General features: G+C 31.9%; 1 protein-coding gene across 2 annotated transcripts; it reads left to right on the top strand.

The window, feature by feature from the left end:
* Positions 1–557: 557 nt before the first annotated feature.
* LOC111396006 ((3S,6E)-nerolidol synthase 1-like) lies at positions 558–3,345 on the top strand. Of its 2 annotated transcripts, none has more exons than XM_023022255.1 (7): positions 558–816; positions 910–1,171; positions 1,269–1,596; positions 1,674–1,892; positions 2,000–2,138; positions 2,418–2,666; positions 2,839–3,345. In XM_023022255.1, exons 1-7 carry the CDS (start codon positions 625–627, stop codon positions 3,145–3,147), a joined length of 1,698 nt encoding a protein of 565 aa, XP_022878023.1. In that variant the 5' UTR covers positions 558–624; the 3' UTR covers positions 3,148–3,345. The 2 variants fall into 2 exon arrangements, with proteins under 2 accessions (XP_022878023.1, XP_022878022.1); XM_023022254.1 differs by having other exon boundaries at positions 898–1,171.
* The last annotated feature ends 10,818 nt before the right edge of the window (positions 3,346–14,163 follow it).

Here is a 14,163-nt window from a genome sequence, read left to right as displayed (position 1 = left end):
CACGAGTGCTTACTAACAAAAGTTTGAGGATCCTGATGGAATTTACAAAGATAAATATATTGAACGATCACATTTGATGATAGAAAAATCTAAAAGTTATGAACCTCTTATCAACTAAATCGTTATAAGTAATACTTTAGTTAATTTAAAAGCCAAATTTACTTGGAAAAGGTCATTTTCTTTTAATATTAAATGGAATTCTTATATTTAATTATGATAATAGGATTAATACTGAATGGAAAACAAAAGATCTTCCACATAAAAATATATTTCCATACGTAACGGTGACATCGATTGTAAATACTAAAGTCATTAATCGAATTCGTCAATAAATTATCAATATCAATGGACGTGAACGTGCTAAACATTTTCTTGGCGGTCCCACACATCAAGACTCGGCACACGAACTCTAATGGCCGTCGTAATTCCCTCGTACAGGAGGAATACGTCATTTTCATATTATGGCATAAAAGTCATCATAACGTGGAAAATATTGGAGCAGGAACTACTATGCATGTGGTTTGCACCCTACATAAACCCCATAATCAATTCTTAGTGTTATCAAACAAACGTCTTCTAATTAATAAGTATAGCTATTTATCTGAAAATACATTTCTCTCTGCCATGGCAGTCTACAAGAGCCCCTCGTCTTTTCCTAGCCATTGTTCTTATATTTATACAAAAATTGCAAATAATGGAGATATTAGACCATCTCTTGTTGCATGTAGAGCTGCTCCTCAGAAGTGGACCATTCTAGAAGCAACTTATGAACTCTCTAAAAACCACCAAATTCTTCTGAATGAACGAAGTTTTAAGGTTATTTATGTTCTATAACTATATATTTATATATTTTTTTATATTATGTGTCGATGTATATTCACGTAAAGCAAAAACCAGTCTTACTGGCAGGATGAATTTTCCACCGAATATGAACAAAAACTGAAGGATGTCAGGGAATTATTGAAATCAGAGGAATTAGAAAATCAAATAGAAAGCTTAATGTTGGTGGATGCTGCCCAGCGACTAGGTGTTGACTACCATTTTCAGGAAGAGATTGAATCAGTTCTTCGGCGACATTATATGGAAGCCACTTCTTTTGATGGATACACTCTTCATGATCTTTCACTTTTCTTCAGACTCTTGAGAGAACATGGTTATTTCATTCCCGCAGGTTGAGCTTTTCCCCCCTCTTTGTTTGGTCCTTGTTTTTGTTAATTACTTAAGCAAAAAAGGTTGTTAGTCGTAATCAAATTAATTCCATGACACAGACATATTCAACAAATTCAAAGGAAAAGATGGGGTGTTTGAAGGGAAATTAAAGCAAGATATCAGAGGATTGATGGAATTGTACGAAGCTGCGCAGCTAGTGACAGAAGGAGAAGATATTCTTGATGAAGCAGCAAAATTTAGTGGCGAAATTGTTAGTAACAGATTGAAGCATCCTTATCACAAAAGCATTGCAAGATTTACTGCAAAGAAGTATATAAGAGATTCCGAAGGCATAAATGGATGGAGAAAAACATTGAAAGAGCTCGCAAAAATGAACATTTCCGTGGCACAGTCCACCAACCAACAAGAACTGGCCAAAATTTCCGAGTAAGAAGTCATAACACGTATGAAATTTTCTCGACTATTTTGAGGAAAACTAAAAGTGGAATATCTTGTAATTTTAGGTGGTGGAAAAACCTTGGTTTGGCTCAGGAATTAAAGCAGGCTCGGAACCAACCGTTAAAATGGTACGCATGGTCCATGGCCTCCCTAAGCGATCCAAGCATGTCGGAGCAAAGGCTTGAGCTCACCAAAACCATCACGTTTATTTACATAATAGATGACATTTTTGATCTTTATGGGACACCAGATGAACTTGCTGTCTTTACCCGAGCTGTACACATGTATAAAACATTTTCTTCTCTAGTTTTAGTTGGGAGAACAATAGTGGACATGCAATATGTTTAACTTGAATATCTTTTGATGATTTAAATATTTAAATTGTGTACAGGTGGGACCATGCGGCCATTCACATGCTACCAAAACCCTGGAAGATGTGCTACAAAGCCCTTCTTGACACCACAAATGATATAGGCTACAAGATCTATAAAAATCATGGATATAATCCAATTGATTCACTAAAATCAACAGTAAGATAGATACTCTTTTTCATCCATACCAATACGTTGCCACTGTTTGGTTTTAATTAAAAAAAAAAATAGATTTTAGTATGTTTTGATTAAAATTGATAAAACGTATGATTAAAATTTCATTAAAAACTATAGCTCAGTAAAATGTGTGGCTACAATTAATTATTAACTTTAACTTAGATTAAAATCTAACATTTATTTTAAAAAAAACTAGGGCCTAATATATCTCTGCATAACATACATAGATGACATTAAAGGCATATCCTTCATTTGTTGTAGTGGGCAAGTCTATGTGACGCATTCCTAGTAGAAGCTAAATGGTTTGCTTCAGGGAACTTACCAACCTCCAATGAGTACCTAGAAAATGGGAAGGTGAGTTCAGGAGTACATGTGATACTCGTCCACATCTTCTTTCTTTTGGGAATCAACAGAAAAACAGGAGGGGCCGTTCAGGTGGATGATATATCGGAGCTTGTGTCATCTGTGGCTGCTATTCTCCGTCTCTGGGATGACTTTGGAAGTGCCAAGGTAATTACATACTAAAATTTTATATTATATATCCATAGTACTCTTCCCGTCTATGACAATTTAACCTTTTAGGCAAGACCAACATCTGGAATTTTAAACTTTATAATTGATGCTTCCTTGTTAATTAATTACACATTGATTGTTCAATTGTTTTGTATCAAAATAACGACAGGATGAGCAGCAAGATGGAAACGATGGTTCATACATAGAGTGCTACATGAAAGAGAATCCAGGATCAACCATTGAAATTGCCCGAGAGCATGTTGCTGATATGATATCAAGTGAATGGAAGTATCTTAACAAGGAGTGTTTTGGTTTAAATAAAAACTCATCCAGTTCATCTTTCACTAAAGCTTCTCTTAATTTTGCAAGAATGGTTCCTCTTATGTACAGTTACGATGACAACCATCGGCTCCCAGACCTTGAAGAGTTCATCAACTCCACACTCTTTGACGATACTTTCTTGGTGCACCGTCCTTAAAGAATAGCACAGATGATGAAAACGTCCACAATTCGTGGGTCCCAGTGTCTAGCCTTTTATCTTCATTAAGGAATTATCTATGGAGAATGTATGGTAGAAATAGTTACAAAGGCGATGAAAATAATGACTCGATGCAGTGAAATCAGTATATTTGTTGCATCATATATTGTTTGAAATAAAAAATAGAGATACATAGTACACTTTTTGTCTGGTCAAGAATTGGCATTTTGTTCACTAGTCCACAAACAGATATTTTACGTTAAATAATATATGAGAAAACAATTGGAAAGAAATATCACAAGGATACATTCACATACAACGAGATTATTTATGAGCGAAGTTATTAATCTTAGTGATCCAAATTCCAAATGTATTGCTAGAACAAGAAAAATTGCCTAGTGATTCGTATTCTTGTAAAAGCCACAATGCCACTATTAAAGGAATTAAAATCACTATTCATGCATTTTGTTCTAATTAATAAAACATTTAGGGTTTGTTTGTGCCCATTTTTTGGGAAATAGATTTTGTAATATTGATTTTTTGAAGAATGTGTAATTAAAAATTATGGAAAAATTTTTATTTACATGTAAATGTATTTTATTGGGAACTATATGATTCAAATGAGTTTTTGATATGATTAATTTTTAAAAAAATTTGGCTCAAACTGGGGATTAATGCTAGCCTCCGTTGTTCTCAATTATATAAAAGAATTTTATAATAGCCATCAAGAAGTTGTGTTTGTTGAAAAATTAAAGCGGTTGTGAACAGTGGTGAATATTGCTAGATTTTGCCTATAAGTTGAAGTAGATTTCAAGGAGACAAGTGTGTGAGAGGTGAGCATCACAATTGAAGAGAGGTTAACCTGCGATAGATGTTGATAAAGAGAGACAAAATTATAGAATCATGAATGTTTATTGTTATCTCCTCGTATTTAAATATCTTTCTTTCGAATTCTTCTATTATAATGGAATCATTCTATACTTACTTGTGAGTTTTATCCTAACTTAAAGTGGAGGGTTTTTACATAAAGCCTTTGTGTTCATTTTATTTCAAGTTTCTCTTGTTGGAAAAATTGTTGTCAAACGACCTCCTTGAACTATGATGTAACTTGGTATATGTTCTCAGTCAACTTCGACCAAATGACTAAATGATAAATCTACACCACAATTGAAATGACCCGATCCAATAGCTAATTGGATCATTTGAAGCAGCTAATTTAATTAGTGCTTCTCATAGCCCGTTTCCACTTACTTGGTCTGCTAATCAATGGAAATCCATTTAGTAGCCCATTCAATTACATATTGGGCCTTTGACCCATTATTATTCCGTAATTCACTTACCTTAATCGTCCCATTTACTTGGTTATATGCGTGTTTCCTTTGCCTCTCCTCACGATTGCATGACATCGGCTGCCTCTCATGTGCTCCCTACCTATTGTTGTTTCATTCACTTTATTGCCTTTGTGGTTATTCTCTTTGTGATCTCACCTTCTTTTGTAGTTCTTTAAGTGTATGAACCATAGTAGCTGTAAGTGGAAGAGCAAGAGTTTCGAGTCTCCTTTAATTAATCAACCATTGTTGATAACCTTTCTTTTGAACTTGTCTTCATAGTATCTGACATTTTATCAAAAGAAGATGTACAATGTAATTCAATTATATAACTTCTTACAACTAACCAAAGATAAATACTCCAATTCCACCATGTAATTAACAATATTGTCTATATATAATTTTATAATTCTATACTATGAACTGATTATATCATTTAAAATGAATCTTGTTACCTTTATCAATCTATCCACAATGATTTAAATATTATTTTATCTCCATTCCGTGTATTTGGATCCAAAAAAAGAAAAACATACTTTAAGGGTAACTTCTTCCTTTCTAAATTGACAATATTTCCAAAAATTTAATTGTTCATGATTTTCTAAAATTGTAGTGATCTCGAGCAAAACAATTGAGATAGCTCAATATGATCTTTTTTTCCTTTAATTCTATATCACCCAATGATAAGATATACACAATTTCCATTTCCACCCTTTATAATATAATATACCTTAAACTCTAATGATTGATAAGTATTGATATTTCTCGCAATGTGATAATATAATCTCAATATAATCAACTTCAAATCATGTTTTAGTCATTTCTCTTCAACAATCTATCATATAATTTATAATTCATCATTATTTTCCAGAACACTTTTTAAACTTTTACATAATCCATTATCACAAATCAAATCCCCATCAACTTTTGATACAAGAGTAATTGTTTCCTCAGAATTTAGTATGATAGCAACACTTTCTCATCCTTAAATCAACACTATCTCATCCTTAAATCTAGACAATTTTGGTGCTCTTTCTTTCTATTAAGAGAAAATAATAATATTTAATGATGAAAATCTATACTCTTATTCCATAAATGGGTCGTTGATCTATTAACACTGCATAATCCTTCTTGTATATCGAATAAAGACCTTTAATTAAGATTATAACCCAAAGATACCGTTCCACCATTGAATAAAATTTACATGTTGATCGTCTTAGATTTTAAGCTATCCAACATATCATCCATATGTTCCATAATGTGTAGATTTTGAGAAGAATGGAGTACTTTATTCATGAAATCTAAAAATACAATCGAAAATAACTCAAAATCTACATAACTAAAATTTCATTAAATTCACCTTCACTTCAAAATTCGGCTCAAAGCTTTAAAATTAACCATAAGATAACATAATAATCCAATAGATGGTCTTGGCAAAACCAATTAACTTAATAATCCAAATACATCATCTCAATATTTCGCCATAGGACAACCATAACATTCATTTACTTACTATTCACTATATCATGTTATGATCATGTAACCTTGTTATTTATTGTCATATTGTAAGATTTAAAACATTTAATTATGTCAATTTTCCTTAATATCATAAGATAATAACCTTCATATTTATCACGTGAAGATTTCGCACATCAATATACCGCATATCAATTTTCCAATCTCAATAAATTTCAACTTTACCATTCTCTAATTTATTTATTTTCAACATAAACATACCTAAATGCACATATCCATTTAATTCTATTCATAAAGCAACGAGTCACCCCATAATAAATAATTATTATAAAGTTCATCCCTATTATTCTCACATTCTTTATAATCAAATAACTCATAAATAATCCAAATAATTGGAATTACATTTAATTTCCTCGATGCCTAAAATACACAATAACACATTGTTATCTACCAATCAACAAATCATCATTTTGTCTTCCATAATTTTTTATCATGCAGTATAAATATACACCATTATGATTTCTATTATCATCCCATATAAGTGGCCACAAATCACTACAAGATTTTGATAACACTAATGACCATTTGGCATCAAAATAATTAAAATCCCACGCTAGTTGTAAAATCTATAACTTCGAATGCCCCGCAAAATCATCAAAATCTATTCAAATCTTAATAGGTTACATATACACATAGATCCAACCCTACAACTAAGAACATTTCCAGCCATCGGATTATTGCAACTATCATACGTATATACTAGTCGTTTCTAAATCTGTTTAAAAAAAATATTTTTTTATCATTTTTGGTTTCATACAATCAAGCTAGAGAGCTTGTGATTTCTGTCACCACGACACGTGATCATATCTACTGAACATGCACGGACCCTAAAAATTTTCAAAATCATGCTCTGATACCACTCTAACATGACCCGTCCCAAATTATAATAGTGGACTTGAAACGTGATGTGCGCCAATGATAAATGCTGACTAGATATCAATCTATCACCAAGTCTGACTATGAGTTACTTCAAGATATGCAACAAAATCAAATGTTTATAAAATCATAGTGCAGTGGGCCCAAAAATTTATTTCATGGTTTATCAAATTGACTCGTATCCTTCAACAGTCGTGTGGCTCACTACAACAAAAGTATTTACGACATGGATTTAGAGCACGCCGTAAATAGTCTATTTTTATGGCATTATTCTCCCGTAAATGATTTTATTTGTTATTATTTACATTTTAAAAAAAAACTATTTATGGCATACATGTTGCATGCCATAAACGGTAAGATAAAAGTGACTTTTTACGGCATACATTTAAGAATGCCATAAAAATGATAGGATTCTTTAAGGCATACCTTTGAGCACACCATAAAAAATCAACTTTCTTTTCTTTTTCTTTCTTTACTTATTTTTCTTTTTCTTTCATCCAAAATATCCAACTCACATTTTAAATTATTTTAAAGCTAAAAAAGGAAAAAAACAAGTACGAAACCGTGGGTTTTGTAGTCTTGCCACGTTTTTTACTTTAATACAAACATGTTTTCCACTTAAAAAAATAAAGGATAAAACATTAAACTGAAAAATCCATAAGTCCCGACATTAGAACCCCAATTAATCACTTCCAAACCTCTCCAATTTTTTTCCAAATCGCTCAAGAACCCTAGTCCCAAAACTTCATCTTCTCCATATAAACCCCATCCAAATCTTCATCTTCTTCCATAACTCAGGAGCTCACCGTCAGAGCGTCGTTCGGTTTGCAACCCAACGAAGGCCATTGCTTTTCACATATTTGCCAAAGCACTTGAGTGGATGATCTTCTGCATCCAGTCGAACTATTTGGATATACCTCCTTTCCATGCTCAGGATGCTGCTTTGATTGCTAATAAATTTGAATAATTTTCTTCTTTTTTTTCATCTTTAAAATCCACCTTTGTTATGTTTGAGGCAAATTGTGCGGCTCACGTACTTGCTAGAAAACGCGTTTGGGTTTTTGAACGATTCCTAGGGCTATCTTTTTTTCATTTCATTTTCTTTTTGAGTTTATCGATTTTGATTCTTGTAATGAGGTAATGCTTTTTATTATATGTGGAGATTTTATTTTTACTATAATTTTCAGTACGATGGATGACATGTCACTAGAATGTTAATGATTTCAACATTGATCTGTTTGATCAGGTTTTTGTTGTAAATCTCTAGATACATGAGGAAGCAAAATCACTAGAATATTAATGATTTCAGCAGGTTCAGGATATTTTTACATCTGAAACTGAAATTGTTATGTTGTTTTGACATTGACTATTAATTTATCTTAAAGTCACTTTGCTAAATTCTGATCAATGTATTTGCTGATTGTAATGTTAGAATGGTTTAAGTAGATTGTAAGGTGAAGATACTAGAAAGCAGGGACATGATGGCTCCATTGGCTTCTTGTCAAGGTAGTTGCATATGTTTTGTGGACTAATAGTCTACATCTATGATCTTGGTAGATAATATGGTAGAGATAGCATTAATAGTGATTATGATCTGCACAATAGTATTAATTTTAACAGGTGAAACTTGATATATGTTTGCTTAATTTAGGATTATTTATTACAGTTTGTTATATCACTCAACATAAACAACTATGTTCGAAACAGTTTGGGGAAATCACTTATAGCAAAACAATTATAAGCACATTGATTTGAGCAGCGATAAAGGGTAATATTTTCTACTCACAAATTTATAATATCATTTTCCTAGTGTTTTAGTAACAGATTAAGTTGAAACTAAAGAAGATTAATAAGTTTACTGTGAATCTCTTGCTTTCTCTGGCAATTCTTTTGAGTTTGTTTACTGCATCTCTAGGTATAAATAACCATATTCTAGTCTTTATTCTTGTTTATATACTTTTTCCTTGTTTTCCGAAAAGTGGAAATTCATTGTAAAATCAGTTAGAATCTGAATGCTTCTTTTACTCATCTAGGAACTTGACACGAAGTAAAGCACTAATGAACAAGTTTGATGTCTACATAGTGGCAATGAAACCTAGATACATATGTGTTGAATGTGCAAGTTCTCTTGGATTTAAGTTTAGAATTTTAGCTTTTGCGTACTTATAATTTACTTATCTCTTGATATGATGATTGATGATGAAAGGTATATGTTATATGAGAGGCAAGCAGGTTGGGCACTTGTGTACTCAATGGCTTTGGCTAACTTCAACTAACTTTACTTCAATGGCTTTTAGTTATTTTTTTTTGTATGTAAAATGTTTATTGTTTTGTTTTGAAAATCTGATAAATCATATGGTAAGTTACTTATCTTTATTACATGTTTTAAATTTTAATGGTTTGATTTGGTGTAAACAATGTAGAAGAAGATTAAAGAGTGGTGGCATTTGGACAATTGGCCCATCAATTTATCTAAGAAGGAATACTAATTACAATGTGGAGCCTGCTTTGTTGAGGTGAAGATTTTAACTAAATTTTGAAGTGATGTTTAATATCTATCTATCATAACAAGGTCAGGACTCAGGTGGATATATAGTTTATATTATAAACGATATCATAACTATTATAAACGATATCATAACTAAATCTTGAAGTGATTTCTTTATTAGATGCAAGATCCCAAATCGAGCATGCAACTATCACTGGGGATCATCGTAGCTTATATGCCCCTATTAATCGAAACCTTCCAAAATTTTTAAGGTATGTTCGTGGTGCAGTAGCTTGTACATATGTTTGCAAGTTATTTATTGATTTAGAAGAAGAACGTGATATGGTACTTTGTTGCAAAAGGGCTCACTTTTTGAGGTACTATTTGCAATAAATTAGGTTTCTTCAACAACATTATAATAATCAAGTTTCAAAATCTGAATGTTTGTTTATGGCAGAATACAGTGATTGCAGTGCCTGGAGGAGTTGATGGATGCCAAGTTGTTGCCTTAAGAATTACTGGTGACAAAGCTATGGTTTACAATGTTAAATTTTTGGGATTTTCATCCTACTTTTACAAGTGTTTCATCCTAGGATCAACAAATTTCATTTTTGGAATGCTAAATCTCTCTATCAGGTTTATATATTGAACCATTTTCATTATGTCATACTTACTTTTCAAATTAATTCCTTCTTATGAGTCGACTTTAATAATGATGAATTGAACAGGAGTGCTGTCATCTAAAGCTTCAAATTTTGTTTTGTAATAATTATAGGTATGCTGGTAATCAAATAAATAAACAAAATTTTAAAAAAAATTTGTTGATAACTACGGCGTGCATGGACACGCCATAAAAAGTTATATCCATCCATTTACGGCATTCACATGCACGCTGTAAAAAGTCTATATCCTCTCATTTACGGTGTGCTGCCCATGTCGTAAAAAAAGGTTTTTATGGTGTGCGGATGCTTGCCGTAAAAAGCGATGCACAACATTCCTATACGGTGTACTTTGAACGGCGTAAAAAGTAAGTTTTGTTGTAGTGGCTCTAACTTTGAAATCACCATGCTCCTCAAAGTATCAAAGACCAATATTATCTATAAAAATAATTTTAGAAAAATATCAGTTGATAGCTCAGTGAGTGGAAGACTTCAAAAATAATCATACTTCTCCTTTAAACATTTTTTATCAAACGTCAAGTTCAAATCATTAAATACCTCACATGATATCCTCATACAATTATAGACAAAAAGTGAGTCATTCGCATAACTCTGTAAATATCATCTCACATTCACGATATAGTAATCAGCTGATATCTATATCATTATCTCATCACATCACATGTGATCTACCAAAAATATACCCTCTGACTAAAATCTGTAATCCGCCCATCGAGCCAAGAACTTTCACCATGGGCCTTTGGCCCCCTCCGTGAACGAAAATCGATCTCAAAGACCTTTCATAATCAATTCTAGAATACGGTCAAGGCCCCTTTATGAACTAGAAGAAATATATAATCACAGGTACTTTTCTGGTCGATCTCAATATCATATATCTCACATACCAAACAATTCCCAATATCGTAAATAATCCTTGAAATTATGCACGGATTATAATAAAAGAAACTTTCATCTTAATCACATAATGAAGCAAATAATTCACAAAATTGCATATATTTTGATAATATACTTAATTTATAAATACTTTAAAAATATTTATATTTTTCCACTCACAGAACTATGTTAGCAAAATCAACTCGGTAGGTAAGCTGTCCCGATGTCAGTATTGCCGCCTGAAATATGATATAATTTTTAAATCAACAATTAATTATTTTAAGTAATTTTAATAATTAAATAGGCGATACTCAAACTTAATCATTTCACATTTAAGCGATTTTCACAATCTCTTTAATCACTAAAACTAATTTTTCTTTCTCTTTACTCAATTTCATAGTTTATTATACTTAACCTCTTCAAAAAAATTGAATTTAGTCTAACAATCTAACAACTATAAAATTAAACATAACTTGACAATAAATAACTTTTTACTTACCTTTCAAAATTGAGAAATTCAAGCCTAATAGTATAAACCACTTATTTTCAAACACATTGATGAAATTTTTCTATTTTGTTTTCTTTCTTCTTCCTTTCTTTTTTTCCCCTCTTTTTTCTTCTTTTTTCTCCCTGCTCTTGTTTTCTCTCAATTGTGGGTGTAAAAAATGGATTTTTGTGTGTTTTGTAGTGGTTTTGGATTGGATTGATATCAATCCAATCCTCCACAGCCTTAATCTTTTTCTTTTGTCCTTTTTTTGGTTTTATATTATCACATATCTGACTTTTTTTTCTTTTTCTTTTTTTTAACTAAATGAAGGTATTACAAAAACGTCCATAATTCGTGGGTCCTAGTGTCTAGCCTTTTACCTTCATCATTAAGAAATTATCTGTGGAGAATGTACGGTAGAAATGGTTGCAAAGGCAATGAAATCAATATATTTGTTTCACCATATATTGTTTGAAAAAAAAAAAGAAAAAAGAGAGAGAGAGAGATAGATAGTACACTCTTTGTCTGGTCAATAGATACAAGTGATTCTAATTGGCATTTTGTTCACTAGTCCACAAACAGATAGTTTATGTTAAATATTATATGAGAAAATGATTGGAAAGAAATATCACTAGGATATATTCACATACAACAAGATTATTTATGAGCAAAGTTATTGATCTTAGGGATCCAAATTCCTAGAACAAGAAAACTTGCCCAGTGACTCGTATTCTTGTGAAAGCCGTAAAGCCATTATTAAAGGAATTAAAATCACCATTTCGTGCATTTAATTCTAATCAATAAAACATTTAGTGTTTGTTTGTACCCATTTTTTGGGAAAATAGATTTTGTAATATTGATTTTTTGAAGAATGTGTGAATAAAAAGTATGGAGAAATTTTTTATTTACATGTAAATGTATATTTATTGGGAACTATATGGTTCAAAATGAGTTTGGGATATGATTAATTTTTAAAAAATGTGGCTCAAACAAGGACTTAATGCTAGCCTCTGTTGTTCCCAATTATAATGGAATTCTTCTATTATAATGGAATCATTTTATACTTACTCGTGAGTTTTATCCTAATTTAAAGTGGGGGTTTTCATATAAAACTTTTGTGTTCATTTTATTTCAAATTTCTCTTGTTGGAAAATTTGTTGTCAAACGGCCTCCTTGAACTATAATGTGACTTGGTATATGTACATAGTCAACTTCGACCAAATGATTGAATGATAAATCGACACCACAATTGAAATGTCCAAACCCAAAAGCTAATAGGATTATTTGAAGCAGCCTAATTTAATTTTGTTGCTCATAGCCCATCTTCACTTACTTGGACTGCTAATAAATAAGAATCCACTTAGTAGCCCATTTGATTACCTATTGGGCATTTGACCCATTATTATGCCCTAATGCACTTACCTTAACCCCCCTAATTACTTGGTTACATGCATGCTTCCTTTGCAGCTCCTCGCGACTGCGTGATATTGGCTGCCTCTCTTGTGCTCTTTTTGCCCATTGTTATTTCATTCACTTTATTGCCTTTGTGGTTATTCTCTTTGTGATCTTACCTTCTTTTGTGGTTCTTTAAGTGTGTGAAGCTTAGCAACCGTAAGTGGAGGAGTTGGAGGAGTTTTAAGTCATTTTGTTTGGGTGTCAACTTACCATTCAATATCAACCAATCAAACAAAACTGCAACCCACAAGTCAAATTCACTTATAGTATGACTTTCTTGTGTCTTGGCCCATTTTCTTTATGTTGGCCCATTTGTTGGATATTGGCCCAAGTCATGGTAACCTAAAATAACCTATATATACCCACTTTCTTTTTATTGTAACTGTGTTTGTTTTGCCCCCTTGTTGGGAAGAAAATCGAGGCTGCTTCTTATCATCTTCTTCCTACCTTTTCCTTATATTGTCTTCTCTTTGCCTTTGTGGCTTGCAAATCACCACCATAACCTTGACCCTTTGTGGATGAGAAAGGAAGAAAGTAACCATAAGTGAATCTAAGTTGTGGGTTGGAGTTTTGGTAGATTGGTTTATCTTGATTGGTAAATTGAAACTAAGTTCAGTGATGATTTGTAGCCACAAAAGCAAAAATGAAACAACGAAAGAAGGCGCGAAGAGGAAACCAATAACACAAAGAAACCTCTGATTTTGGAAGCAAAAAATAGCCGAATTTTTCCTCCAATAGCAGCCACATTTTCACTCTTTCCTACACACAAATCGCACACTAAAAAAGGCTTGGGTAAGCACATATACATAGGTTTAGGTTAGGTATTAAATGGACTAATAATAAAGTTAAATGGGCTAAAATTCAAAATCATCCAAGAGACAATATGACTAAGCCGATTTGAACCTTTGGAATTGGTTGTTGATAATTATTTCACTCATCGACCGAGATCTATGAAATATAATTTGAAATTGTTTAATATTATCGTCCGAAATTTATTGGGTAACAAATCCCAACAGGAAATATTCAAAATCTATAATTCCACTACTATGCCTTATTCACTAATTCTACAATTATCTGAATATTTAATTCATCCAGTTTTTATGAATATTCAAATCGTCTTTTCAGTTAAATTTACTTGAAAAATTACCATTTAAAAACACTCATGTTTGAGTTGTAGTCTTGGAGTAATATAATTCAGTCAATATCAACAATAGTCACGGTCAATTTAGTGCTTGTTTGTGCCCCATTATTTGTGTATAATGTATTATAGAATAGTGGTTGATTTTGAAATGT

The sequence above is a fragment of the Olea europaea genome, chromosome 6, assembly GCF_002742605.1.
Source record: "Olea europaea var. sylvestris chromosome 6, O_europaea_v1, whole genome shotgun sequence".
Lineage (NCBI taxonomy): Eukaryota > Viridiplantae > Streptophyta > Magnoliopsida > Lamiales > Oleaceae > Olea > Olea europaea.
This window is presented reverse-complemented; position numbering and strand designations above follow the sequence as displayed.

Bases quoted from the DNA above. Each gene is read 5' to 3' on its own strand.
- LOC111396006 (XM_023022254.1), top strand. From the start codon at position 625: ATGGCAGTCTACAAGAGCCCCTCGTCTTTTCCTAGCCATTGTTCTTAT. The intron at 817-897 runs GTTATTTATGTT...AGCAAAAACCAG, and splicing joins TGAATGAACGAAGTTTTAAG to TCTTACTGGCAGGATGAATT. The intron at 1,597-1,673 runs GTAAGAAGTCAT...TTGTAATTTTAG, and splicing joins GAACTGGCCAAAATTTCCGA to GTGGTGGAAAAACCTTGGTT.